This window comes from Scyliorhinus canicula, chromosome 15, assembly GCF_902713615.1.
Source record: "Scyliorhinus canicula chromosome 15, sScyCan1.1, whole genome shotgun sequence".
In the NCBI taxonomy this organism is placed as follows: Eukaryota; Metazoa; Chordata; class Chondrichthyes; order Carcharhiniformes; family Scyliorhinidae; genus Scyliorhinus; species Scyliorhinus canicula.
The window spans coordinates 52,166,955-52,194,764 of record NC_052160.1 but is presented as its reverse complement, the minus strand read 5'-3'; the positions used below and the strand labels follow the sequence as shown (position 1 = coordinate 52,194,764).

The 27,810-nt window shown below is 45.3% G+C and overlaps 1 protein-coding gene across 4 annotated transcripts in view; it reads left to right on the top strand.

The window, feature by feature from the left end:
- The window catches only part of lmf1 (lipase maturation factor 1), a 945,108-nt gene that overhangs the window by 340,331 nt on the left and 576,967 nt on the right, over positions 1-27,810 (top strand). For all 4 annotated transcript variants that reach the window (XM_038821131.1, XM_038821133.1, XM_038821130.1 and 1 more), the window contains one exon: positions 17,011-17,076. In XM_038821131.1, the coding sequence (XP_038677059.1) occupies positions 17,011-17,076 (66 nt within the window). The remainder of the gene's footprint in view (positions 1-17,010; positions 17,077-27,810) is intronic.

Sequence of the window (27,810 nt, the reverse complement as noted above, 5' to 3'; positions counted from 1 at the left end):
AGCACAGGGCTAAATCGCTGGCTTTGAAAGCAGACCAAGGCAGGCCAGCAGCACGGCTCGATTCCTGTATCAGCCTCCCCGAACAGGCGCTGGAATGTGGCGACTAGGGGCTTTTCACAGTAACTTCCTTTGAAGCCTACTTGTGACAATAAGCGATTTTCATTTCATTTTTCATTTCATTTGTACCCGAACAGGCGCTGGAATGTGGTGACGAGGAACCTTTCACAGTAACTTCATTGCAGTGTTAATGTAAGCCTACTTGTGACAATAAAGATTATTGTTATTATATTTGCTCTGTTGAGAGGAGTCAGGAACAAGTTTGGGATAACTTTAAAATTAGAGCTATGTTACTCAAGGGCGATGTCAGGAAATACTTCAAATACATGATAATAGAAACCTGGGACAGAATGATGCAAATTCCACAGCACTATCAGCTAAAACGTCTTGCAATGCCTCCATTTAAAACAAGTGGGAGGCAAGGTAGCACAGTGGTTCGCACTGATGCTTCACAGCACCAGAATCCCAGGTTTGCTTCCTAGCTTGGGTCACTGTCTGTGTGGAGTCTGCACGTTCTCCCCGTGTCTGCATGGGTTTCCTCCGGGTGCTCCGGTTTCCTCCCACAAATCCTGAAAGACGCGCTGTTAGGTAATTTGGACATTCTGAATTCCCCCTCTATGTACCCCAACAGGCGCTGGAATATGGCGACTGGGGGCTTTTCACAGTAACTTCATTTTAGTGTTAATGTAAGCCTACTTGTGACAATAAAGATGATTATTATTATTATTTTATTGGTGGTATTTTGGACATCTCTATCATGTGTGCACTTTCTAATAAAAATCAACAGGGTGTCTGATGAAGAGTCCCACTCTTAACATTATTCCTCTGTGGTGTTGACTAACTTATGGTGACTTTGCAGGATTATCTATTTTATTTGAGTCCTTTGTTGATTGTACATTTTCAACTGTGCATATTAATTCTACTTGCATCTGCAGCTTTTGCAACCCAGCAGCCCAGTGATTTCAACTATATGTGACCAAAACACATACAGGAAATGGAAAATGAATCAGGCTTGTTTTGAAATGTGTATGTGTTTAATGAGAGTTACCCAAGTTGAGATTCCCACTTCAACAGAATTATTGAAGAGTCAAGGGTGCGTAATGAGAGTGAAATGTTGCCAGTTTTTATTGCCTGCCAAATAAGTACTAACACGATGTTTTATGTTTGCACAAATGGCAAAATTGGCAATTAGCATAACTTGCACTGACACCTGCTGTTATATCGTTTTGATGGGAGATAGAAGTGCCCTAATTTGCACATTGCCTCTATAAGCCTTGTTATTTGAATTGAATGGCATTATTTTTCGCTTTCCGAGTGAAAGGTGCCTTTGTTCAGATCCGGTTGCATTTGTCAGCTTTGCATATGAATATGGGAAAAGTTGGTGCAGTACGAAAATGAACAGTTATTCTGCAACCATACAGTATCTGTTACAGTAAGCTTGGCTTTGCTCAAGTAAAAGGGTGCCTTGTTAACTGCAAGATGCTTCTGGATGAGCTGTTATGTTAATTAGTGTTTGGCATTCCATTTTGCATGCGTTAGAAGGGAAGAATGAAAAAACATTTTTTGCTTTTTAAACTGTATTTTCAGTTTGGAGATTCGATATGACGCAAAATGAAATGAAATTACTGGCAGCTGTTGGCAATTTCTAACAACGTCCCCCACTGCAATGAATAGACAGCAGTTGCTGTGAGAGAGGGGACACTGAATTGCCATACACACGTCCTCAACTTGAAATGGTGCCAAAAATAAGCTGTAGAATTTTCTCCACTGAGATTATAAAACTACTGTTGTAACGCGTACATGCCCCTGTAGTCTTGCTCCCAACTGCTGCAGGCTTTGCTAGAGGCAGCAATTTAATTTGCTTCATACATTTCCGCCCCCTCCATTTCTATTCCCTAGAAGGTGACCAAGGTCCACAAACCTTTAGCAAAAAGTGAAATGAGAGTGATCTCGGGAATGGTTGTTTTTGTGATCCCCATATGCACTTGGGTTCAACTCTCAGTGAGTTATTTGCGCTACCGCGTTGGCCAAAATTCAGTTTGGGGGGGGTGGGGTTGCTGACCACTCGCTGTGAGACAACCTTTTGCCTGAAGTTACTGGTCACTTCACTAACTCTTCTGTGAGAGGCCTTACTGCAAGACCTGGTTTCTTTATAAAAATAATACTCAAAATAGCCTGTTCCTGGGCAGTTTCCTTTAGAATTTCTTCCTTTTGTGTGGAACTGGCAACCATTTTGGCCAAGGTGGCAGATTTCCAAAATCATGCGTTTTAAGTGGCTGGATATGGCAGTCAAGAACTGCGGGATCATAATGCCTCTTGTGTTCAGATACATAATGCAACCTTTGATTTTGCGCCCTTCTCTATTTTCTGATATCCTCAGCAATTTTGTTTGCATTAAATTGTATGCAAAGCAGGACAACTGAAAAAAATAAAAAGCAGGGCTTTTGTGTGGAAGTGCACTGCTGAAGGTTCACTTTTTTACTGAATTATTTCAAACAATGGGAGTGACCACCAGGGCGGTACGGATAAGCTTTCCATATTGCTTAATGAGCAGAAAATTGGTTTGATGTAGCTGTAATGATATCTGTTGTAGATTGCGTAATATTCTAGTTGCTGTGCAACGGTTCTTTGCGAGGGTGTGTCGGTCAACGTCTCTTTGCGCACACAAACACACACACATAGATTTTGAACTCTTATCTTGGATTCCTTTGAATGATTTTTATTGAGCATTTGCCTCTGAAACAATATGTGTTCCCTGTCCCACAGGAGCTGTAATTTAAGCCTGTTGCAGAATTTTAACTGCCCCTGTCCTGAGCCACTGCAGATAACATTGTAAATAGTAACAAGTGATAACAAATCTACCTAGTGCATGGACATCCTGATGGTTTAGAAATTGGTTAAACTATTTGGAAAACATTGGCAAACTAATCAGCAGAAGTTCCATGCAATTTGAAAAGTGCCAGCCCGCTTTAAAGTAAAGGGGTTTCTGTGTGAACGGTTTAAAACGTTTTTCTAAAAGTTATATTTTACAATCAACATGTCTCAGATTGTATTTTCAGCTCTTGCAGGATAGGACAAAATCAGTCCAAAGGTTCTGAGGATTAAAGGGGCAAAACCGATTCTTGCGAGACATGGGAACGCAAGAATAGGACATTCAGCACCTCAAACCTTCTCCATTTTACTTTGTTTATAGATAGATGTAGAAAGGGCAGGGGTGTGGAACTAACTAAACTGCTCTTGTGGAGAACCTGAATCAGCCTGAAAGACCTCCTTTTTTGTGGTCTATGTTTCTGAGAATTAGAATTAAGGAGATCTGCAGAGACTTCAATATTTCTTTGATATGGAGCAGATCTTTCTTTTTAACCTGTGTTAATAGTAATATTTCAAATTTGAAAAATCAATTGAAATTTAAAGCACATTTAAAAACAGATTGTTCTGGTAGAGCAGGTGTCCCTGTTGCAAACTAAGCTTGTGTGGCAGCCAATTTGGCAGTCGGCGATCAGGAAATTAGAGTGCCTGAAAATTCCTGATCTGAGTCAATCTCCCCTCTTCAAAAACATGTGAAGTGACCGTCCTTTCAAGTCGCAGCGCTGCACACAGTCTATGTATACTTACACTTACATTATATTGCCTGTGTAACCTCTAGACTCGAATATTCCACTGCACTCCTGGCTGATCTCTCATCCTGCACCTCTACCGTTAGTGTCCCACCTCGCTCACACCTTGTCCATGTATCAACTCTGCACTTAACAATATTTGCCCACGATCTGGCAACGACACAACTTCTTTTCAAATTTCTCTGTGGACTTGCCCCACTCTGTCCCTGTAAGCCAGCAACTCTTGGAGATTTCTAAGCTCCTCCAATTCTGGCCCCTTGTGTATTCCCAATTTTCTTTGCTCCATCATTGGTAGCCGAGCCTTCAACGGCCTCAACCCGAAACTCAGGAATATCCCACCGATCCTCGGGGCCTCTGTACCTCTCTGCCTCTTCTCCGTTGAGACGTTTGATTAAGCATAGCACTTTGAGCAGGTTAGCTGTGCTAATTCATCCTAATGTGGCTTGGTGCCAGATTTTGATTGCTAATACTCCTGTTTTCAATGCTATCACAGAATCAGAGAATTGTTACGGTGCAGAAGGTGGCTATTTGGCCCATCGTGCCTGCACTGGCTCTCCAACGCGGCATCGTGACTTAGTGCCATTCTCCTGCCTTTTCCTCGTACCCCTGCACACTGTTTCTATTTAAGTAACCATCTAATGCCCTCTTGAATGTCTGGATTGATCCGACCTCTACCACACTCACAGGCAGGACGTTCCAGGCCCCAACCACTCACTGTCTGAAAATGTTTTTTCTCACATCACATTTGCTTGTTTTGCAAATCACTTTAATCTGTGTCTGCTTGTTCTTGATCCTTTTATGAGCCGGAGCAGTTTCTCCCCATCGACTCTGTCCAGCCCCCTCATGGTTTTGAGCATCTCTATAAAATCTCCTCTTGATCTTCTCTCCACGGAGCAAAATCATAACCTCTCCAATCTATCCTCGTAACTGAAGCTTCCATCCCTGGAACTATTCTTGTAAACCTCTTCTGCACTCTCTCCAATGCGTTCACATCCTTCCTATAGTCCGATGCCCAGAACTGTACATAAGACTCCAGCCGAGGACTAACTAGTGTCTTCAGCATAACCTCCTTGCTCTTGTACTCTATGCCCGCCCAAAATACTATGTGCTTTATTAACTGCTCTCTCCCCCTGTCCTGCCTCCTTCAATGGTCTAAACACATTCACCCAGGTCCTTCTGCTCCTGCACCCCCTTAAGAATTTTACCCCTTATTGTATATTGTTTCTCCACGCACTTCTTACCAAAATGCATCACCCCACACTTCTCCGCATTGAACTTCATCTGCCCCTATCTGCCAACTCCACCGACTTATCTATGTTTTTTTGAAGGACATAATTCTACACTATCATCTTCACAGCTTTGTGTCATCTGCGAACTTTGAAATTGCTCCCAGCACACCAAGATCTAGATCATTAATATATATCAGGAAAAGCAAGGATTACAATACCCACTCCTGCAGAACACCACTACAAACCTTCCTTCAGCCTGAAAAATATCTATTACTCTCTGCTTCCTATTATTCAGCCAATTTTGTATCCACACTTCTACTGTCCCTTTATTCCTTGAGCTATAACTTTTCTTACTAGTCTGTTGTGTGGCCATGTACTGAATGCCTTTTGAAATGTCTAAGTACACCACATCTACAGCATTACCCTCATTAACCCTTTCTGTTACCTCCTCAAAAACTCCAACAAGTTGACGTCCGGTGGTGGCCATGGAATGAATGGTCGCACATTTACTGGGTCCCGCTCAAGGTGGATTTTGTTGGTCCTTCCCCGCCCATATGGGGAGATTTTTGAGGGCAAAAGGAGTGTGAGTGCCGAGGGAAGGTAATTCTCCTCTGGTGAGATCGGTGGATTGATCAGAGGATGAGAAGTGTCACGAGAAAGAGAGAACAGCTGGACCAGGACAGCTGGTGCACCGCAGGTTAAGATGGCGGAGGGCAAGGGGCAGTGTTGCCTGCCAAGTGATCGACAGAGCAGCTGGTGGAGTTTTTGAACGGAAAATTCCAACAGCAGAGGAAGGAGGCTTTGGAAGACCTGGCTCGGGTGGTGAAGACACTCAGAGCTGCAATTGAGAAAATGCCGATTCGGGGGAACCATAGATTTGAGCCAGGGAAATGGGATGGAAATTTTCGGAGATAGGAGGAGAAAGGAATTAGGACATTAAAAGATTTATTTCTTGGGGGTGGTTTTGCAGGCTTGAAGGAGCTGGGAGCGAAGTATGGACTGGAACAGGGGGAAATGTTTAGATACATGCAGGTTCGAGACTTTGCCAGAAAGGATATACAGAGCTTCCCAGTGGAGCCGGCTTCCACATTGCTGGAGGAGGTGCTGACGACAGGGGGACTGGAGAATGGGGTATTATCGGTGGTTTGCGGGGCTATTTTGGAGGAGGAGAAGGCACCACTAGATGGAATCAAGGCAAAGGAGAAAGAGTTGGGAGAGGGTATGGAGGAGGGGTTCTGGTGTGAGGTGCTCCGGAAAGTGAACGCCACAACCTCGTGTGTGAGGTTGGGGTTGATACAGCTGAAGGTGGTGTATAGAGCACACCTTACAAGGGTGAGGTGAGCCAGCTCTTTGAGGGGGTAGAAGATGTGTGTGAACGTTGCAGTGGGCGCCCCACCAACCACGTTCATATGTTTTGGTCCTGTCCAAAACTGGAGGATTACTGGAAGGAGGTGTTAGGGCAATCTCTAAAGTGGTGCACGTGAAACTGGATCTGGGCCCTCGGGAGGCCATATTAGGGGTGTCGGACCAGCCAAGGTTGGAAACGGGCGCGGAGGCAAATGTTGTAGCCTTCACCTCGTTGATCGCCCAAAGGTTGTTCTTGTTAGGGTGGAGATCAACCTCTCTACCCAGTGCCTGGCGTGGCGGGGGGGGGGGGACCTGCTGGAATTTTTAACACTTGAAAAGGTCAAATTTGAACTGAGGGGAAGGATGGAGGGGTTCTACAATTCATGCGCGTTATTCAATATGCACTTTCTAGAATTGGTTCACATCCAACATTAGGGGGGTTGGGGGCTGGGAGGGTTGGGGGGAGGGGGACTGTATGTGTTAATGGTGACTGGGTGATTCCTGATTCCTTTTTGTCATTTGTTTATGTTAACATGCGGGCTGCTGTTTGGGGGTTTGGTAGGAGGATGGGATCGTTGTTATTGATATGGGGGTTGACATTACATTTGTTACTGATTATTGTTTATTGTTGGGAGTAAATTTGGGAGAAAATGTGAAAAAGGAGAATAAAAAAATATTTTTCAAAAGAGCTGCAATTGAGAGAGTGGAGCAGAGATTGGAGGCTCGCTCCGGGCCTGGCGATTCAGAAGGTGGAGGAGGCGGTGGGGAGCACAAAGAATGGATGGCCTTCTTGGAGATGGATTTGTAGATGGTTTTCGACAGGCAGAAGAGGCTGAGAGAGAAATTGGAGGACCTGGAGAATCGCTCCAGGAGACAGAACTCCAGAAGACTGCACGGTAGCATAGTATTTAGCACAGTTGCTTCACAGCTCCAGGGCCCCAGGTTCGATTCCCAGCTTGGGTCACTGTCTGTGTGGAGTCTGCACATTCTCCCCGTGTCTGCGTGAGTTTCCTCCAGGTGCTCCGGTTTCCTCCCATGGTCCAAAGATGTGCAGGTTAGGTGGATTGGCCTTAGTGTCCAAAAAAAAGGTTAGCTGGGGTTACAGGGTTACGGGGATAAAGGGGGATAGGGTGGAGGCATGGGGCTTAAGTAGAGTGCTCTTTCCAAGGGCAGGTGCAGACTCGATGGGCTGAATGGCCTCCTTCTGCTCTGTAAATTCTATGATCTATGATTCTCATTTATGCACTGCTTCTGCGGCACATCATTGGAAAACACCAGGTCAGTTTTCGCATATACGTTGATGACATTAAGCTATATGTCTCCACCAATTCCACTCCACTATTGCCAAATTATCAGACTGCTTATTCGACATCCAGCACTGAATGTGTGAAAACATCCTCCAGTTAATCATTGAGAAGACTGAATCTACTAATTTTAATCCCCAGGTCAAACTTCATTCCCTGGCCCTCCCCCTAGCACCTGCCCGAGGCTGAACCATGTCGTTCGCAAATTTCCACAAGTTTGATGTTGTATATGGTTGAGATGAACTTTTGACCACATATCTGGGCAACCACGAAGATCGCCTACTTCCATTTCCTTAATCTTCCATCACTTTGCTCTGTACTGCTGAAACCTTCATCCGTGCCTTTGTTACCCCTAGACCAAACTGTTCCAATGCACTTCTGACCCACCTCCCGCTTTCTTCCATCCGTTGTCAACTTGAGTTATCCAAAACTCTGTTAGCCATGTCTTTTTAAAAAATATTTTTATTCAATTAGGGAATATAACAACAGATACACAATCAAACAATAATAAAATAAACAAAATACAATCCTCCTAATTTGAGATTTATTTTCTTTTATTTCCATTAAAACGTTCCATTTCTTCTCTCCTCTACCTCCCCTTCACTTTACCCACTGGCAACAAATACGTCTGTAAATAGAGGCAGGAATAGCTTCCGTCTTGTCCACAATTCCCCATCTGAGCCACAAAGGACAAACTTATTTTTTTTTCAAGTTTAAGGAATCCCACAATATCCTCCAACCATGTTGATATTTTTGGCAGATCTTCGGATTTCCATTCTAATAAAATTTGCCTTCGGGCAATCAATGTGGCAAAGACCACAACATAGGCTCTTTTCCCTTCCATTACTCCAGGTATTTCCGACACTCTAAAAATTGCTTCAAAAGGTCCTGGTCATATTTCCACCTCCACAATTTTTAATCATGTTTTAAACACTGAGGTCCAAAACCCTACTAATCGTGGCCATGACCAGAACACGTGAACGTGGTTAGCTGCTCCTCCTTTACACCTCTCACAATTATCTTCTACTGTGAATAACCCGCTCATTCTTTCTTATGGCATGTGGGCCCTATGTACTATCTTGAATTGTACTAAGCTTATTCTAGCACATGAAGATGAAGTTTCGACCCTGTGCATAATTTCACTCTATAGTCCCCATTCTCATGCCACATCCAACTCTTTCCCCCACTTTTGTTTTATTTCTTCAATCAGTGTTTTCTTTGTGTCCATCAGCCATCTATAAATGTTAGTAGTTTTCCCAACTCTCAAATCATCTGGAACCAGCAATTTATCAAGGAGGTTGTTATCTGGTAGTCGAGGGAAAGTGGACAACTCCTGTTTGTGTGCAGTTTTGGCACTCTTATCTGAGGAAGGATGTTCTTACTATGGAGGGATGGCAGCAAAGGTTTACCAAGCTGATTTCTAGGAAGGAGAGACTAAGTCAGTTAAGATTATATTCATTGGAGTTTCGAAGAGTGAGAGGGGATCTCATCAAAACGTCCAAAATTCTAACAGGATTAGGAACGCTAGATTCAGAAAGAATGTTCCCGATGGTGGGGTGTCCAAAACTAGGGGTCATAGTTGGAGGATAAGAAGTAACCCTTTTAAGATTGAGGTGAGGGGAAATTTCTTCACCAAGAGAGTGGTGAATCTGTGGAATTCGCTACCACAGAAAGTAGTTGAGGCCAAAACTTTGTGTAATTTCCAGAAAGAATTAGATATAGCTGTAGCGCGTGCTGATGACCCGGGTTCGATCTCGACTCCGGGTGACTGACCTTGTGGAGTTTGCACATTCTCCCCATGCCTGCGTGGGTCTCACCCCCACAACTCAGAAATATGTGCAGGTTGGTGAATTGGCCCCATCAAATTGCCCCTTAATTGGAAAAAAAGAATTGGATACTCTAAATTTATTCAAAAAAAGATATTGCTCTAGGGGCTGAAGGGACCAAGGGATATTGGGGGGGGAGGCGGGATCAGAGTATTGAACTTGATGATCAGCCATGATCATAATGAATGGCAGATGAGGCTCAGAGGGCTGAATGGCCTCCTCCTGCTTCTATTTTCTATGTTTTGATGTTTCACCAAATTTCGTAATCGAAGATATTTAAACTTCTCCTCCTTCTGCATTGTGTTTCTCCCTCCATTCTTCAAACTTCACAAGTCTATCTTCTAATGATAAGTCTTCTACTTGTCTCAATCCCTCTTTATGCCCACTATTTAAATGTTATATCCAATATTGTCATGATGAATCAGTGGTTTCCATAAATAGGGGCTAGCACTGACATGTTTCCCAAACCAATATGTTGCCTCAATTGGCTCCAGATTTTCAGGATGATGTCACCACCGGACTTTCTGTAAACTTCCCCGGGATAAATGGGGGTGGGGCAGCAGTTAAAGCCTTCAAGCTGGCTCCCTTACACGATGCTTCCTCCACCTGTACCCATTCCACTTCTTCCTCTTTCCATCATTGCTGAATCTTTTCTATATTTGCCGCCTAATAATAATACAAAAGATTGGTCAGTATTAGCCCTCCCGTTGCCGTTTATTTTGTAAAACTATCTGTCCAGTTCGTGGAATTTTATTAGCCCATATAAAATCCAAAATTATTTGATCCATTTTATAGAAAAATATTTTGGGTAGAAATATTTGAAGCGATTGAAACACGAATAAAAATTTTGGAAGGATGTTCATTTTTATCGTTTGTACCCACTCAGCTAATGAAAGGGGAAGGGTATTCACCTTTTTAAATCTTCTTTTACCCCCTCCACCAGGACTGTCAAATTACATTTATACATTGTGGCCCAGTCATGAGCCACCTCAATACCTCAGTATTTAAATTTATTTTTGGTTAGTTTAAATGGAATGGTACTTAAATCTGATCCTCTCCCCAGGGTATTTATTAGAAATATTTGCTTTTTGTCATATTCAATTTATAGCCCAAGAAGTTTCCAAATATTTTCAACATATTCATAATCTTATCCATAGATTTCAATGGGTTAGATTCATATAATAATAAATTGTCCGCATAGAGCGAAACTCTATGTTCTCTATTATCTCTAACAATACCTGACTATTCCAGAGAAGCTCGGAAAGCAATAGCCAGAGGTTCTGTAGCTAACCGACAAGAAAGGACGCTCCACTGAAAAACAAGAAGTGATCGATGCAATTGTCACAATGTAGTCAGGGAAGGCGCCAGGCCCAGATGGATTTCCAATTTATTTATGTAAACGATTTGCGACAGTATTGGCCCCACATCTCTTAAATATATTTTCTGATCCTTTGACATGGGGAGGGGGGGGGGAATTACCAACCACGCTTACTTCAGCGTCTATTTCATTAATCTCCAAAAAAGAAAAAGAACTAATGCAATGTGGATCGTAAAGACCCATCTCCTTGTTGAATACAGATGTAAAAATTCTTGCTAAGGTGTTAGCACTACAGCTCGAGGGGTATGTTCCAGATGTAGTGATGGAAGATCGAATAGGTTTTGTGAAAGATAGGCAGTTGTCTAATAATATCAGACACCTATTAAATGTTGTTATGACATCCTCTAAAATTGAGGTGCTGGAGGTTAAGGTAGCTATGATGCAGAGAAAAGTTTGATAGGGTTTAAAAAAAATAAATTTAGAGCACCCAATTCATTTTTTTTTTCAATTAAGCATGGCCAATTCACCTACCCTGCGCATCTTTGTGTTGTGGGGGTGAGACCCACGTAGACACGGGGAGAATGTGCAAACTCCACACGGACAGGAGCCTAGGGCTGGGATCGAACCTAGGGCTGGGATCGAACCCAGGTCCTTGTGCTGTGAGGCAGCAGTGCTAACCATTGCACCACTGTGCCGCCTAGCTTTTGATAAGATTGAGTGGAGTTATTTGTTGGAGGTTTTGAGTAAGTTCCGATTTGGGCCAACATTCATCTCATGGGTTAGATTATTATAAACGGCCCCCACAGTTCATGTTAAGACTAATTTGACTAGCTTGGGTTATTTACAACTATTTAGGGGCACAAAACAGAGTTGTCCATTCACCCCACTTCTGTTCACAGCAGCCACAAGTGTCTTTACTTGCGCTGAGCATGTTCACCCATCACCTCTGTGCTTGCTGACCAACACTGGCTCCTGGTTAAGCATGCCTTGAATTTATAATTCACAACTTTCTTTTTAAATGCCTCCACGGCCTCACCACTCCCTAGCTCCATTATCTCCCCCTGCTCCATAACCCTGAGATGAGGAGCATCTTTTTCTCACAGAGGGTCTTGAGTCTCTGGAACTCTATTCCTCAAAAGGCAGTGGAAGCAAAGCCTTTGAATGTTTTTAAGACAGAGCTAGATAGATTCTTGCTCAACAAGGGGGTGAAAGATTCTCGGAGGTAGGCAGGAATGCGGAGTTGAGGTTACAATATGGGCAGCACGGTAGCATGGTGGTTAGCATAAATGCTTCACAGCTCCAGGGTCCCAGGTTCGATTCCCGGCTGGGTCACTGTCTGTGCGGAGTCTGCACGTCCTCCCCGTGTGTGCGTGGGTTTCCTCCGGGTGCTCCGGTTTCCTCCCACAGTCCAAAGATGTGCGGGTTAGGTGGATTGGCCATGCTAAATTGCCCTTAGTGTCCTAAAAAGTAAGGTTAAGGGGGAGGTTGTTGGGTTACGGGTACAGGGTGGATACGGGGGTTTGAGTAGGGCGATCATGGCTCGGCACAACATCGAGGGCCGAAGGGCCTGTTCTGTGCTGTACTGTTCTATGTTCTATATGATCAGCCATGATCTTATTGAAAAGCTGAGCAGGCTTGAAGGGCCAAGGTGTTCCAGTGCTTATGGCTGCGCTTTCAGTTGCCTGGGCCCTAAGTTCTAAACTTCTTTCCCGACACCTCTGCCCCTGTCTTGCTTTCCTCCTTAAGAGGCTCCTTCAAACCTAACTCGTTGCCCAAACTTTTGGTTATTTAACTTAATATCGCCTTATGTGGCTCAGTGTAATACTTAATTTTATACTGCTGTGCGAAGCACCACAGAATGTTTCACTATGTTAAAGGCACAGTATAAATATAAGTTGTTGTCGAATTATATGGGATAGAAAGAAATGGAATTGTAAGGCGAGTGGGTGTTTAATTGCCAGAAATATGCTCCAAGCTTGATTCGGACCGGAGGCAAATTCTGGTTGCTTATTTACTAGGTTAAAACAGCTATTGATCTGCCCTTGTGTTGTACAGATGGAAAGAGGGAATGTGGTACTCGTAACAAAATTTGGAATAGGGATCCATTTTGAAACTTAATTTGAAATATTACAGCCTGATAACAGAAGGAGCTGGAGAATGGCAGAAGGTCATCAAGATAATCTTTGCGTTCATATTAACCGCCATCCTGTTCAATTCTTCTGCATGCTTGTCTATAATGTGCCGTCTTCCCTCTTGGTGACAGCTTTGGCAGTATGTATCCTGAATTCCTCTGAGATCACCTGAAGAGATATCCCTGTAATCCTAGAAGGCAAAGGCTGAGATTGGATCAGGTTTTTCTGACTGCTGATGCCTCCTTTGGTCTGTTGCATTTGTAATTCTAATCAGAACCTGCCTGCACTTCAAAGGCCCATGACAGGCCGCATAGCTTCGGGCCCATGCGATCTGATTGTGTATCTCCCTGTCAGTAGTGTTGCCATGATCCAGGTGTCTTTGTTGTTGCGGGCCACTAGCTCCTTTTTATTATTTGTGGTGATGAAGAAATTTAATCCATTTTTTATGAGTCCTGGCACAACTCAGTGGGTTGGAAATATTATCCTGCACTTAATTTGAAATTCAAATGCAAGAAAGGCAATAACAGTGCCTTCTTTTTCATTATAGCTTCCTTGTAGTATGTCCCAGCGGCCGATCAGTTACGGATGCATACATTGATTTGTCAGCTTCATATCAGATTATACCAGGACTGAAAAGATAGAATTATCAGGGAAAACTGAGGTTGGAACTCTCTTTAGAAAAGGGAAGACTTAAGTAGTGGAGGTCTTTCAAATTATAAGGAAAAGATGCTTCGACTTATGGGGAGTCCAAATTAGAGATAATAAATATTAAATTACCAATAGATAGAGTAAGCTAAATAAATGCATGAGTGAGAAAAGAACAGAAGGATATGCTGATTGGATGAGATGGAGCAGGACATAATGAGGCTTGACTTGAATTTGGCCCGTTTCTAGACAGTAAATTTTATCCAATAAAACTTAACTTGGCAGCACTGTTGTATCTTCTCATGAAGAGATTCTGAGTCTTGTATGGTTGAATATTAACAGGTTAGAGGTAACACACAACATTGTACATTTACACAAGTATAACCTGAGCTATGAACTAACTCAATGCTTGCCGCTACACAGGTCTCTGTCCAGCCCAGAGCCGGCTCTGTTTTCAGGTCATGTATGCCTCTTTACACCACACTGTGGATTGTTTTCCAGTCTCACCACACCCCTTACGATATCAGATACTCTTATACTACACCTCCCCCCCCAAGTCTTTACAGAATGTATTTATATCATAATTATGCTGCCGCACACAACACCCTCTCTTCTCCTTCCCCCCCCCCCCCCCCCCAAGATCTCATTCTGGTCACGTTTGGAGGAGTGGAAGATTCAATTGATATGGACACCCTATGTTCATTCAGAGTTTGTGTTGCAGCCAGCAGTTGACTTCTTATTCACTCAAATCTATAGTTGGAGGTTTGACTCAAAGGATAAGGATGAGACGTCACCTGTTCTTCCTGATCGTACCTTCTGGTGTATGGATGAGGTATGACTTTGGTGGGCCATTGTCTCCCCAGACAATGATGCTTTCTCTTTCAAGGTTCCTGGTCCACACCCTGTTCCCTGTGTGCAACTGTGTCAAGTCTCTAATGCTTCTATTGTAGTCAGAGATCTGCTGTTCTCGGTCCTGAATGTTTTAGTCATCCGCTTCCAACCCTGGGATTATTTTTTGGCAGCATTGGGAGTTAGATGAGGAGTTTTCTGTCCAGCAAGAGCTTTGATGGGGCTGATCTACATTGCAGCCAAATGGACCTATAAGTAAAAGCGCTGTCAGGAAGTCATCGTACTTTCTCATTTAGAGCTTTAATATGTGTCTTTCCGCCTAACTGGTCGACCCGTGATTGGGGAGCTGGTGCAGGGTTGAAAGCCGTAACTGATGGCAAATTGGATGAAGGTTCATTTGTGAATTGCGAGCCTTTATTGGACACCACCTGATCTGGAATACGGTGCTTCTAAAATCATCAAAGATCAACTGTGCTTTGGTGTCAGTATTAAATATCATCTGGATGGAAAAGTCTTTTGAATTCTATAATTCACCCCCGAAACCTCACCAAGTCTCTACCTCTCTCCTCCATGAAGATGCTCCTCCAACTTTATCTCTTTGACCAAGCCCTGTCTGTAATATTGCTTATGTGACTTGGTGTCAAATTCTGTTTCAAAATGCCTCTCACCCCCTTTAGCTGTGGTAAAGATGCAACTTACATGCAAGTTGTTACTGCAGCACATTTTTAGCTGAACTATTATCCTGTATATGTAAAGTACTCTCTTACTATAACCATATTTACAACATCATTTTTGTGAAGAAATCATGGAAAATATGAGTCCAAATTTAAAAGAAATTCTGTACTCCAGGTGCAATCTGCTGCCTTCTAGGTTATTTATTGTTAGATGTTTTCAAAAGAGTGATAGGTTTGAGTGTCTTGGTTATGAAAGCTATAATAACCAGCACGGGACATCTGGGGCGGGATTCTCCCAACGGGAGACAAAGTGCCGATGCCGGAGTGAAAACCGGAGTGTTTCACTCCGGCGTCGGAGGCCACTTCTTGCCCCCTATTCTCCCGGGGGGCCAGGAGCGGTGCCGCGTCATTTACGTGCGCCGGGCCTTGGCGACGCGTAAAAGCGGTGGCGCGTAAATTATGTCACCCGCGCATGCGCAGGTTGGCCGGCGCCAACCCGCACATGCGCGGTTGCCGTCCTCCCCGCGGGCGTTCCGCAAGAAATGGAGGAGTAATCTTGCAGGGCGGCGGAGGAAAGGAGTACGTCCTTCAGAGACGCCGGCCTGTCGATCGGAGGGCACTGATCGCGGGCCAGACTCCTTTTGAGCGCCCCCCCGGTGCTCGATCCTCCCTTCCCCCCCCCACAGGCCGCCCCCGCAGCGTTCGCGCGCTGTTCACGCCGGCAGCGACCATGTGTGGTTGGCGCCGACATGAACACATCGCATTGGCCGCTCATTCGGGCTCATTCGCCGCTCGCCCGTTACAAACGGTAAATCTCAGCGCGCCGTTTTGGGGGGGGTGAGAGAATCGCGTGCGGGTGCCGGGGCGGCGTGGCGGGACTCGCCCGACGCTCCCGCGATTCTCCCATCCGGCGTGGGCGGGCGAGAATTGCGCCCCTGGTGTGGGGATGATTGTTTACCTCATGCTCCTTGAGGAGTACGAGCTCCCCCGTTAGGGGCAAGTTAGCTTACCCTAACTTATATAAAAGGTTGGGCAGTGTGCAATTGACCGTCAGGAGAGAGTACCGGGTGAGGTTTTATCAGGACCCGTGTATGTAATTATGGTAAAATGAATGTTGTTTACTTTTACTTACTTTGGACTCTCCAAGCCTTATTAAAGAAGCAATTGCTGCTTGTGTAGCACAGATTATATCAATTAAAGAGAATATTACACCGAAAGTGAAATCCATACACTTGTACGTAATCACAAAGACACTGTATATAAAGTTTCCTTAAAATCACTGTTAATGCCACCATAGTGTGACACAAAACACATTAAAGTTTGATAGACATCCCAAGAACAATAAAGAATAGAATTTGTAATGTTTTAACGTCCAAAAAGTAGAAACAGCATCCCATGATCGGGAGTAAAGTGAACGGTGTAGCCTGATTTAACCATTCAGGGAAATGTACTCTTCAGCAACAAACAAAAACAGATAAATGTTGGAAAAACTCAGTAAGTGTGGCAGCATCTGTGGAGAGAGAAGATAGAGTGCACAATCTACCTGAATGGGAACAGTCTCATAGCGCCTGTGATTAGCCAAGTGTCTCCCGGCGCTTGGAGCACCAAGAAACACCACACGAACGAATGGCCATTCAGGTAGATTGAGGGCCTCAGCAGGGAACACGTGGCCGAGGACTCCTCAATGTAGGGAGAGATTGGGGCGCCATTTGAAAATGGCGCCCCGATCATGTGATCCCCTGACTCGACCCCCAAGCCCCAACTCAATGCAGCAGGTAGATCTTACCCAGAGTTAATGTTTCGTGCCCGTATGACTTCAGAGCTTTTTCAGATTCCAGCATCTGCAGTATATTGCTCTTATTATCCTCTTCAAGATCTGGACCTATATTTATTGTTATAGTTTTACTTTTGAAAGTTTTCAAATACTGTGCCACTTTCTCAATAATGTTTTAATTTATTTCCTGACCCATTGGTCAATTGTAAACAGTGTACTTCTATTTTTTAATTAACAGGGGCTGATTAAAATTCGCGGAGATCGCTGTTGGAAGGACCTGACCTGTATGAACTATCATTATGAGGTATGTGCATTGCAGCAAGGTTGCATAAAGTATATTTGACCCATTTTAGAATGTCACCTCGGAATGACTGATCAATCAGTGTGTGATCAATAATATATTTTTGTATGGCATGTGTGGTGAATGTGATTCATGCTATATATAGTTGCCAATATCACTCCATGTATATATGTTCGTTATCTACCCATTGTAAGTGCAGTTGCACTATCCGACCACCAGGGGGAGTCGCTCTGGGAGTACGCGAGAGTTTGTACTGGGCTCCTCCCTTGGCTCCGCCCAAGACTCCTCCCCCGGGACCGATGTATAAAGATCAGTGCCTTAGAGCCAGCCTGCCAGTTCGCCTGAAGTTCAACTACGAATAGGCTGGCTCTATTGTAAGTGTATTAAAGCCTCTGTTCAGATCCAACTACACGTGTTCGCTGAATTGATGGTTCCATCAATTTAATACACTTAAGAAGCTGACGAAGTAAAGCATGGAATCCGCTCTAAAACCCGGACGTCTAGAACTCGATCCGCAGGATGCAGAGGCGAAAAAAAGCTTCTGCCACTGGCTGAAATGTTTTAAGGCCTACCTGGCCGAAATCAGCACCGCTGAAACTACGGAGAAACAAAAGCTCAATCTACTGCATTACCGAGGGTAAGCCACAGAATTTCTACACAACTAAATCCATCCGGTTCCTACACCGCAGTGCTGGCGATTTTGGACAAAATGTATATTAGGCCCATGAATGAGGTCTTTGCCCGCCATGTGTTCACGACTTGCCGACAACGGGCTACTGAAACTTTAGCTGAATTTGCACGCGAGTTGAACAATCTCTCAAATGACTGCAATTACCAGGCCGTAACCGCGGCCGAACATAGGGAGCTTGCTGTGCGGGATGTTTTTGTAGCAGGCCTTCGATCTAGCTATGTATGCCAGAGACTATTAGAAAATGGGGCCCAGGGCTTAGAGACTACCGTAGAGGCTGCTATCATGATGGAAGTTTCCTTCCGCAGCCTCAACTCGTTTCCCGCGGACCCCGCTAACCCCGCATGGACCCCCGACCTGAGGACCCCCCAAGCCTGTGCCGCAAGGCCCCCCAGCTATCGTGCTGCCGCAGCCGGTCCTACTGTCCCAGTCAACTACTCAAACTATCCAGCTGCTCCAGCTAATTACTCAGTTCCCCCAGCCAGCTACTCAGCTCGCCAAACCAGTTATTCAACTGCTCCAGCCTGCCACTATTCAGCTCCCCAAACCAGTTATTCAACTGCTCCAGCCTGCCACTTCTGTGGACAAAGCCAGCACCCGCGGCAGCACTGTTCAGCCCGATCCGCGACCTGCAGCAGCTGCGGGAAGAAAGGCCACTATGCTAAAGTGTGCCTCGGCAGGAGGGCCCCAGCCCTCAACACCCCAACAGTCCAAAAACATCGCCCCCAGCACCAGCAGGCCCGCGGGGCCTGACACGCTGCGGCCTATGCTCAGGCTCCGCCCCCTCCCGCCACGTGCGATCCAGGGGGGCTGCCATCTTGGCAAACCCCCACCATGCAGCCGGCCACGTGCGATTCATGGGGGCCACCATCTTGGACGCCACCTTCATCACCACCCTCCACGTGCGATCCACGGGCCCTAGCTGCATCCCCAGACTCAAACAGCTCATCGGAGCAGTACGACCTCCCGGGGCAGTCACCACATGGCCCGCAACTCAGCGCAGTGTTCCTGCATCAAGCTCGCCAGAACGCAGCGGCATCGACTCGACAGGATGCCCGATCGGAAGAATTCGACTCCCCCGGGCACCCACCACGCGGCCCGCAACTCAACACGGTCACCCTCGACCAATCTCGCCCCAAGCATCTGAGAAATTCGATGACGGAGGTCCAGATCAACGGGTACAACACGTCGTGCCTCTTCGACTCCGGGAGCACAGAGAGCTTCATACACCCAGAGCTGGTAAGACGCTGTTCCCTCCCTATTTATCCCGCCAACCAAACTATCGCCCTCGCTTCGGGCTCCCATTCCATCCAAATCCAAGGCCGCACTACAGCAACGCTAACGATTCGAGGCGCTAGCTATTCCAAATTTAAACTGTATGTCTTGCCCGACCTCTGCGCACCACTCCTCTTAGGCTTGGATTTCCAATGTAATCTCAAGAGTCTCACCCTCCGCTTCAGCGGGCCCCTGCCCCCACTCACTATCTGCAGCCGCGCCACGCTGCGCATCGCCCCCCCCTCCTCTCTTCGCCAACCTCACCCCGGATTGCAAACCGGTAGCCACCCGCAGCAGGCGGTACAGCCTGCAGAATAGGGTATTTATCAGAACGGAGGTCCGAAGGCTGCTCAGTGAGGGGATCATAGAGGCCAGTAACAGTCCCTGGAGAGCTCAGGTGGTGGTCGTCAAGACCGGGGAAAAATTCCGCATGGTCGTCGATTATAGCCAGACCATCAATCGCTTTACGTTCCTAGACGCATATCCCCCCCAAGAATTGCAGACATGGTAAACCAGATCGCCCAATATCGGGTATTTTCCACGGTGGATCTGAAGTCTGCATACCACCAGCTCCCAATCCACCCGGAGGACCGCCACTACACGGCGTTCGAGGCCGATGGCCGCCTCTTCCATTTCCTCCGGGTTCCCTTCGGCATCACTAACGGGGTTTCGGTGTTCCAACGAGCAATGGACCGAATGGTAGACCAGTACGGGCTGCGGGCCACGTTTCCGTATCTGGATAATGTTACCATCTGCGGCCATGACCAGCAGGACCACGACGCCAACCTCCACCGTTTTCTCCAGACGGCCCAAAAATTAAACCTTACATTAAACAAGGAGAAATGCGTGTTCCGCACAAACAGACTAGCCATCCTCGGCTACGCCGTGGAGAACGGAGTCCTGGGCCCAGACCCGGACCGCATGCGCCCCCTCTTAGAACTCCCCCTCCCCCATGGCCCCAAGGCCCTCAAACGGTGCTTGGGGCTCTTTTCGTACTACGCCCAGTGGGTCCCCCAATATGGGGACAAAGCCCGCCCACTCTTCAAGGCCACACTATTTCCCCTGTCTGCTGAGGCGCGCAAAGCCTTCAGCTGCATCAGGGACGACATCGCCAAAGCAGCCATGCGGACGGTGGATGAATCCACTCCCTTTCAGGTTGAGAGCGACGCCTCAGAGGTAGCGCTAGCAGCCACTTTAAACCAAGCAGGGCGGCCCGTTGCATTTTTCTCCCGTGCCCTATCCGCTTCAGAACTCCGACACTCCTCAGTCGAGAAGGAAGCACAAGCCATCGTGGAGGCTGTCTGACACTGGAGGCACTACCTCGCAGGTAGGAGGTTCACCCTCATTACCGACCAACGGTCGGTCGCCTTCATGTTCGACAACTCGCAAAGGGGCAAAATTAAAAATGACAAAATTCTTCGGTGGAGGATTGAACTCTCCACCTACAATTACGATATCAAATATCGACTGGGGAGGCTCAACGAGCCCTCGGATGCCCTATACCCCGGGACATGCGCCAGCGCGCAAATCAGCCGCCTAAAAGCCATCCACGATGACCTCTGCCACCCAGGGGTCACCCGGCTCGCCCACTACATCAGAGCCCGAAACCTACCTTTCTCCAACGAGGAGGTAAAAGCGGTCACCCGGGACAGCCCGATCTGTGCGGAGTGCAAACCGCACTTCAATAGACCAGACAGGGCCCACCTGGTCAAGGCTTCTAGGCCCTTTGAACGCCTTGCGGTCGATTTCAAAGGGCCACCCCCCTCCACTAACAAAAACATTTACTTCCTTAACATTATTGACGAGTTCTCCCGATTCCCCTTCGCCATCCCATTCCCCGATATGACCTCCCACACAGTCATTAGGGCCCTGCATAGTGTCTTCACACTGTTCGGTTTCCCCAGCTACGTGCACAGCGACCGTGGTGCGTCCTTTATGAGTGACGAGCTGCGTCAGTACCTGCTCGACAAGGGCATCGCCTCGAGCAGGACTACCAGCTACAACCCCAGGGGGACCGGACAGGTGCAGAGGGAGAACGCGATGGTCTGGAAGACCGTCCTACTGACCCTCAGGTCCAGGAAGCTCCAAGTTTCCCAATGGCAGGAAGTCCTCCCTGACGCGCTCCACACAATTAGATCCCTCCTGTGTACAGCTACCAACCAAACCCCCCACAAGCGGCTCTTCATTTTTTCCAGGGGCATTACCACAGGGGTCTCACTTCCGGCGTGGCTGAGGACGCCAGGCCCGGTTCTCCTAAGGAAGCACGTCAGGGCTCACAAGACCGACCCCATTGTTGAAAAGGTGTGCGAACTTCATTCCAACCCACAGTACGCATTTGTTGAGTTCCCGGATGGTCGCCAGGACACAGTATCCCTCCGGGACCTGGCACCCGCTGCATCCAGCCCCCCATCTACCCCCACCGAGGAACTCCTTTCCCCGTTCCTTATGCGGCCACCCCCTTGCGCCCCCGATTCTGCGAGCTCAACCCACCAGTCCCGAGCGCCAGCACCAGCCCGCCCCCCCACGCCCCCAGTCTCCATTCGACCAGGAGGTGTATGAGGCTCGGACAAGACTCGCCCCGGAGCCGGCAATCGTACCCCAGACCCGACGCCCGCCCAGCCACCGCAAGAGGCTGCAACTCCGGTGCTCCGCAGATCAAAACGGACAATTCGACCACCGGACAGACTGACTTTTTGAGCCATCACCCCCGCCGGACTTGATTTTTTTAACAGGGGGTGAATGTGATTCACACTATATATAGTTGCCAATACCACTCCATGTATATATTTTCGTTATCTACCCATTGTAAGTGCTGTTGCACTATCCGACCACCAGGGGGAGTCGCTCTGGGAGTACGTGAGAGTTTGTACTGACTTCAACAGCAACTCATGTTGGCGCACTGTGCTGACCAGCTGAGGAGGGCTAGAAGGGTACCCTCTTTGCCCTCTGTGTTTTGCCCTTTGAAAAGGATATACTAGCCAATTCAGTGAGTACTTAAACTGTTACGTGCTGTGATAATAATAGAGCAAGTTTTCTTGACTATAACAAAGAAAGAAGTTAGCTTTATTATACTTAAACTGATCTGAGGAAATTAATAAAATATACATTAACTTTTGTGCATGCACACACACATCCAACCACGCACACACACAAACGCACATACGTATGCAGCTGTAGTTTGGTGACACAGCTGGCTTCATGTTGAATTTCATGGTCTCAATGCTTCTGATTTAAAGATAGAAATGATCGAGTTGGTTGTTCTTTAGGAGGTGGTAGTGCTGGGTTAGATTCTTTTATGAAATCTCTGCCTGAAGCCGGGCACCCTGGGTGATCATAGTCAGTAAACACAACTTGCAGCTACCAGGTGGATTGAAGCTCCTTGTTCTCAGTTCAGCCAAGAAAATATGTTTAAAACATACAGAGGTGTTCCTTGTTATGTGACCTCCCTTCCCCAACTGTCAGGGAATTAAGAAAGGTCATTGTCCTTGCGTCCCCTTTCCTCTGTCTCATTTACATATTGCCCCTTGGCGCCATTATCCGGAAGCAAGGCTTATGGGTTCTGCTCCCACACGTATACTGCTGGCACCCTGCTTTATTTCTCTGCCTCCTCCATTGATTCAACGGCTTCAACTGCTTTATTGACATCTAATGTACCTCCACCTCAATATTCCGTTAAGTGACTATACCCTTTTCAACTCCGATTCGAGTCTACATTTGGATGTTGTTTATGCTGTCTACCTCACCACCTATTACCACAGGCTGAGTCCAGAGGTGTGAAGCTTTGTTGTATCAAGTTCCGCTTCCATTCCCACCCCCATTCCCTGACCAAGTTTGCTTTTATTCACCATTACAACATTGCATACCTCTGTCAGTTATCATCTTCACCACTAAATCATAGGCCAGGATTTTCTCTGTTTTTAAATTGACTGTCAACTCAGGCAGGAAAAGTGGTATCTAGCTCGCTGGCCCCGCTGACTGCTTTTCCTGACAGGTTTTTTGAAACATAATAAAACAAAATCCTGGAGCAGGTACCGTGAGCACCCACTCTCCCACCCGGACTTGGGGAATGCATGGGGAACGCCCGCCCCCAGACACAGAGAACCCCCCTCTTGGACCTCCCCAGCCGAAGTCCCTGTCTCCGGGGGTGCCTCCAGGGGGCAGTGCCAAGGCAGTACCATGGAGGGAGGATTCTGCTGGGGAGGTTCGTGAGAAGGGTCCTCCGCTACATCATTGGCCAGCGGGGAGGGAAAATGGAATTGGAAACCCCGCTGTGAGTAAGGCGTTTGAGGAACCACTTTGGATATCCAAACCCAGAGGCTTTCTTGCCCATCAAAAACAAGAGCAGGGATTCCTGGCCATAGTCTGTGCCTTTATCAGCTCATTATCTAACCTTCTCTCGGCCTGCACCCAACTTGCTAATGCCTTTTTCAGGTGCTGATGGACTTGATATACATTCAGCATTCTTTGTTTTCACTTGTGTTCCATATAACTGACAGAATAATATTCTGACCATGATTGTGCCAGTGGTGCAAGCTTATTTAAGCCTTAGCATGCCGCCAGAGAAGTGAATCATTATCAGTGTAGTTGCTGAGTTGATACTTGATACTTTTGGAGGTAAAACCACCAAAAACAAAAAAAAAGCCACTAACGTGAAATATTCTGCTTTCTGTTCAAACATACTTGTGCTATTTTCCATCCCTTGTCTCATTTCAATACTGTGATATCAATACTTCAAGCATTTACTACAAGGCTAGCTAAACAGTTATTGGATTCTTTGCAAATATTTACAGTGTAATAATCATTAAACACAACAGACAATAAACTGTCAAATCTTTACGTAAGGGTAATATCCTATAGCTGAACACATGAAGGCCTCAACTTGTATCCCATTATGCTCTCTTCTTTCCTTTTGAAGTCTGATTTCAATTGCAAATGGTACTAGATTGGTAACAGATCTCTGTTTGTATTCTGGCTCCACTTTTTATCACAGTTAGATTATAGGGAGACAAAGCTGTAATCAGTCGTACGGGCAATTCACTGTTTACATTTTGAACATTCACACACTGGCCTGTTGCAGATACATACTAACACTAATAAGAGACAATTAATTTGTTTTTCACGTCAAGCCTTGGGCTTACTTTTGACAGATAAAGCCTTCTACTCTAATTGCACTGTATCAAGATTTACCTTTTGACACCCTGCTCAAGCTTCTCTTGAATGGAGGATGGCATAATTTTGCATCATAGGTGCACAGATATATGCATGGAGCTTTGCTCATGATTGTTAAGAGATCTTTGGAAGATTGGAAACAAGCCCATAGGACGGGCAACTGAGTTAAACTTGGAAGAAAGTGAATAAGTAATTTGGGCTGGAGCAGCTGTTTCAAACTCTGATATTTATCACAAATTCCATGGGTTTATGATCCACTTAAACTATTTGTTTCCAACTCCTACATGGCTGGAGAAAATGTAAATGTTGTGTTGGGATTTTGCATATGGATCAGTTACACATTTGTCTGGACTTGACTGGGTAATTCAGAGGACAGTTTGACCGTTTTCGACTTGTCATCACTGGCTGTACCCTTTCCAGTAGTAAATTGGTGTGAAAAGATTATCTGTTATTTCCAAACAAAGTTATCTGCACGATGCAGTTTGTGAAACCACCGTACCTCCCGCCGGCCAGTGCTTCTCACAGTCACAAACAATGTTAGCAATTTAAAGAGGATTTCAAAACGTAATTATCCCGCAACATGTCGGTATAATGGATGTTTGCAATGGACGTGTTTATTACTTTTATAAAACAGTTTTATTTTTTCCAACTTCTCTACGGACAATGTTTCAAGTAATATATAAATATTAATTTATAGGGCAGCACGGTGGCTTAGTGGTTAGCACAACTGCCTCACGGCGCTGAGATCCCAGGTTCGATCCCGGCTCTGCGTCACTGTCTGTGTGGAGTTTGCACATTCTCCCCGTGTCTGCGTGGGTTTCGCCCCCACAACCCAAAAATGTGCAGAGTAGGTGGATTGGCCACGCTAAATTACCCCTTAATTGGAAAAAATAATTGGGTAATCTAAATTTAAAAAAATCTATATATATAAATTTATATATTTATATGTAAATATATAAGTATATCAATTTATAGTTATCTATTTTGTATAATTACACATACTGGCCCAATTATACACAGCCCCGTCACCTGAAGTTACACTTGAATGAAATGATACAGAGGATTGATTACTATCTTCTATATATGAAGCTATTGACCCTCCTAGCTCACTGTCTTGTAATTTTTCTGAGGCATATGTTTGCTGAGTCCACAGACTTTGACATTGAAATCTTCTGACTTTTGTAGATGTTTTGATATTTTTTTTCTTCTTCAATTGCTTTAAGTTTTCCGTTAAAGTAATGTAGTAATTCTGTGATATACTGGATACTGGTGTGAAGGCTGGCTACTCCTTAGAATGGGTGGGATCTGACTGCTAAAATACTAGCAACTCTGTAGCATGCTTGGCTGAAGCACAAAGGAGCTATATGCGAGCATTCAAATGGAAACTTCCACACGCTGCTGTCCAAATGTTGGTTAAATGTATTAGTTTTTATTAATATTGTTAAGGAACTAATTGTGTCCTGCCAGCTCTTTGCTTTCAAACTGACAGTTTGTATCACCCTTTTTGTCGGAGTCAGAAGGTTGTGCGTTGTCTTCCGTTATAAGCCTTTAGCTTATAAAAGAGGCTGACGTTCAAATGAGGCAAAGAGGAAGTGTTTGAGATTCCATTTTTTGAATAAGACATGAAACAAATCCCCATTTGTCTGTTCTGATCCAGGTGAGAGTTCACAATCTGACATTATTCAAAGAAAACCAGAGGATTCTCCTGGCTGTTATTCCAATCTCAATCGGTATCACCTAAAAATGTATTAACAGGTCACTGGTGTTTATGGCATCTGGCCATGTATTCAATGGCTGTCATATTTGCCAACATAACACACGTTACTATCTCATTTCCAATTATTCATTAATGTCATCAGCTTAATTGATACTTTTTGAGTGAAATAATAAGGTGCCACATATCTCCCAAGAAGTAAATTTTCCTTTTTGTCGGAATTCAAAAGGTTAAAACTTTAGGTTAGACAACTCTGGAACATTTTTTAAGCTTGGTTTGCGCTGATTGCAGTGTGAAACTACCTCCTTGAAGTGGTCTCACGCTGCTTGCCAGAATTCAATCCAGGCGACTTCACTCCCCAGTTATGCAACCTATTTTGTATTGATGAAAAGGCTTTGCATCAGCGCAAAACATTGCAGTATGACCAACCTGTAAGTAAAATTATAGATTCAATTATGTGGCAATAACTTCTGTAATATGCCAGTTCCGCACTAATGTGTGAGGAATGCTTGTTCGTAATGAATTGATTCCTTCGATATATGGTTAAAATTTAATTGTAGATTAGCCTGCAAACAAAGTTTATTTTCACTCCCTTGAAAGCAGAACCTTGATTCTTTGCAAAACTGCAGGAGCAATGACAGCAACAGGGAGGATGAGTAGGAGAAACTACAATAGGGCATGGAATCAGTGGGTAATAGAAACATCATCAGTTTACTTTCACGTTGATTTTGTTTGGAATGAATCCAATGCAATTTTTCCTGAATAGCACACTAGTGTTGAGTAAGACCTTGGGACTTGTAGTTTAATATAAAACATGTATCAGTAAAATCTGTTTTCCTTGCAAAACGTGTATGCAGGAGATAAAGAAGGTTGTTGAAGTCCCCAGCATCACGGAATGTTTTGTAGTCTCGTGCGGGGAAAGAAAGCATGTATTTTGGACTTGGGGTCACCACAATGCTTCTCCATCTCTCCCCGTCAGTCACCCTTTCTTCTTCTAATCCCACTGCATTTCTAATTGCCACATGTCCTCTCTTCTCGCAACAGGTGGCCATACCATTTCAACCTCTTCTGGACTACTTTCTTCAAAGTTTCCATAATCTTCACCGGCTCACTGATGTGCTGGTTCCTGATCGTGTCCTTTCTCGTCACTCTGCATATGCATCTTAACATCTGTATCTCATTAATAGCTAGTCTTTGTTTCTCTCTTCTTGATGTTGCTCAGGTTTCTGCACTTTATAACAAGGCAGGTCTCACAACTGTCTTGTTCTTCCTCTCAGTTTTAGCAATAACTTTCTGTCATAAAACACTCCATTGCACTTCTTCTAATTATGCCAACCAGAACAAATTTGTTCCTTAATTTCTTATTCCCCTACTTCCATCTTACAACTATTACTAGTTACTTCAAACAACTCTCTTTTCCCAGGTCTTCTCAATCTCCTTCCCGAGGCTCAAACTGACGGTCTACACATTAGGCCTTTGGTCTACTAATCTTCGTACCCCTGTCATGCCATGCCGCTCTCCAGTTCTCCAGATATTCAGTCATATTCTCATTAGGCCCACCATGCATTTCAATGTCATCTGCAAGCATCATTGGCCAGGGCATTTGTTGCCTCACTTGCTCAGTTGGAACATCCATTCAATCAAATAGAGTGATGGCTGAAACAATGGTTCAATTGCCTTTTCATCTTAAAACTGAAATATTTACTCATACCTTTAAACACATGAAACCTGTTGCTGTAGTATACTGGAGTCACATTGTTTTGAAGTGACCAGTACTTTCCAGTGATTTTTCAATTGCTCACTTCCCTCCCCAAGCTTGGAGTGCAGTTCTACAGATGCCAGCATCCGGCCAATCATTATCGTTCTCAGATGGCCATTTTTAATATATAAA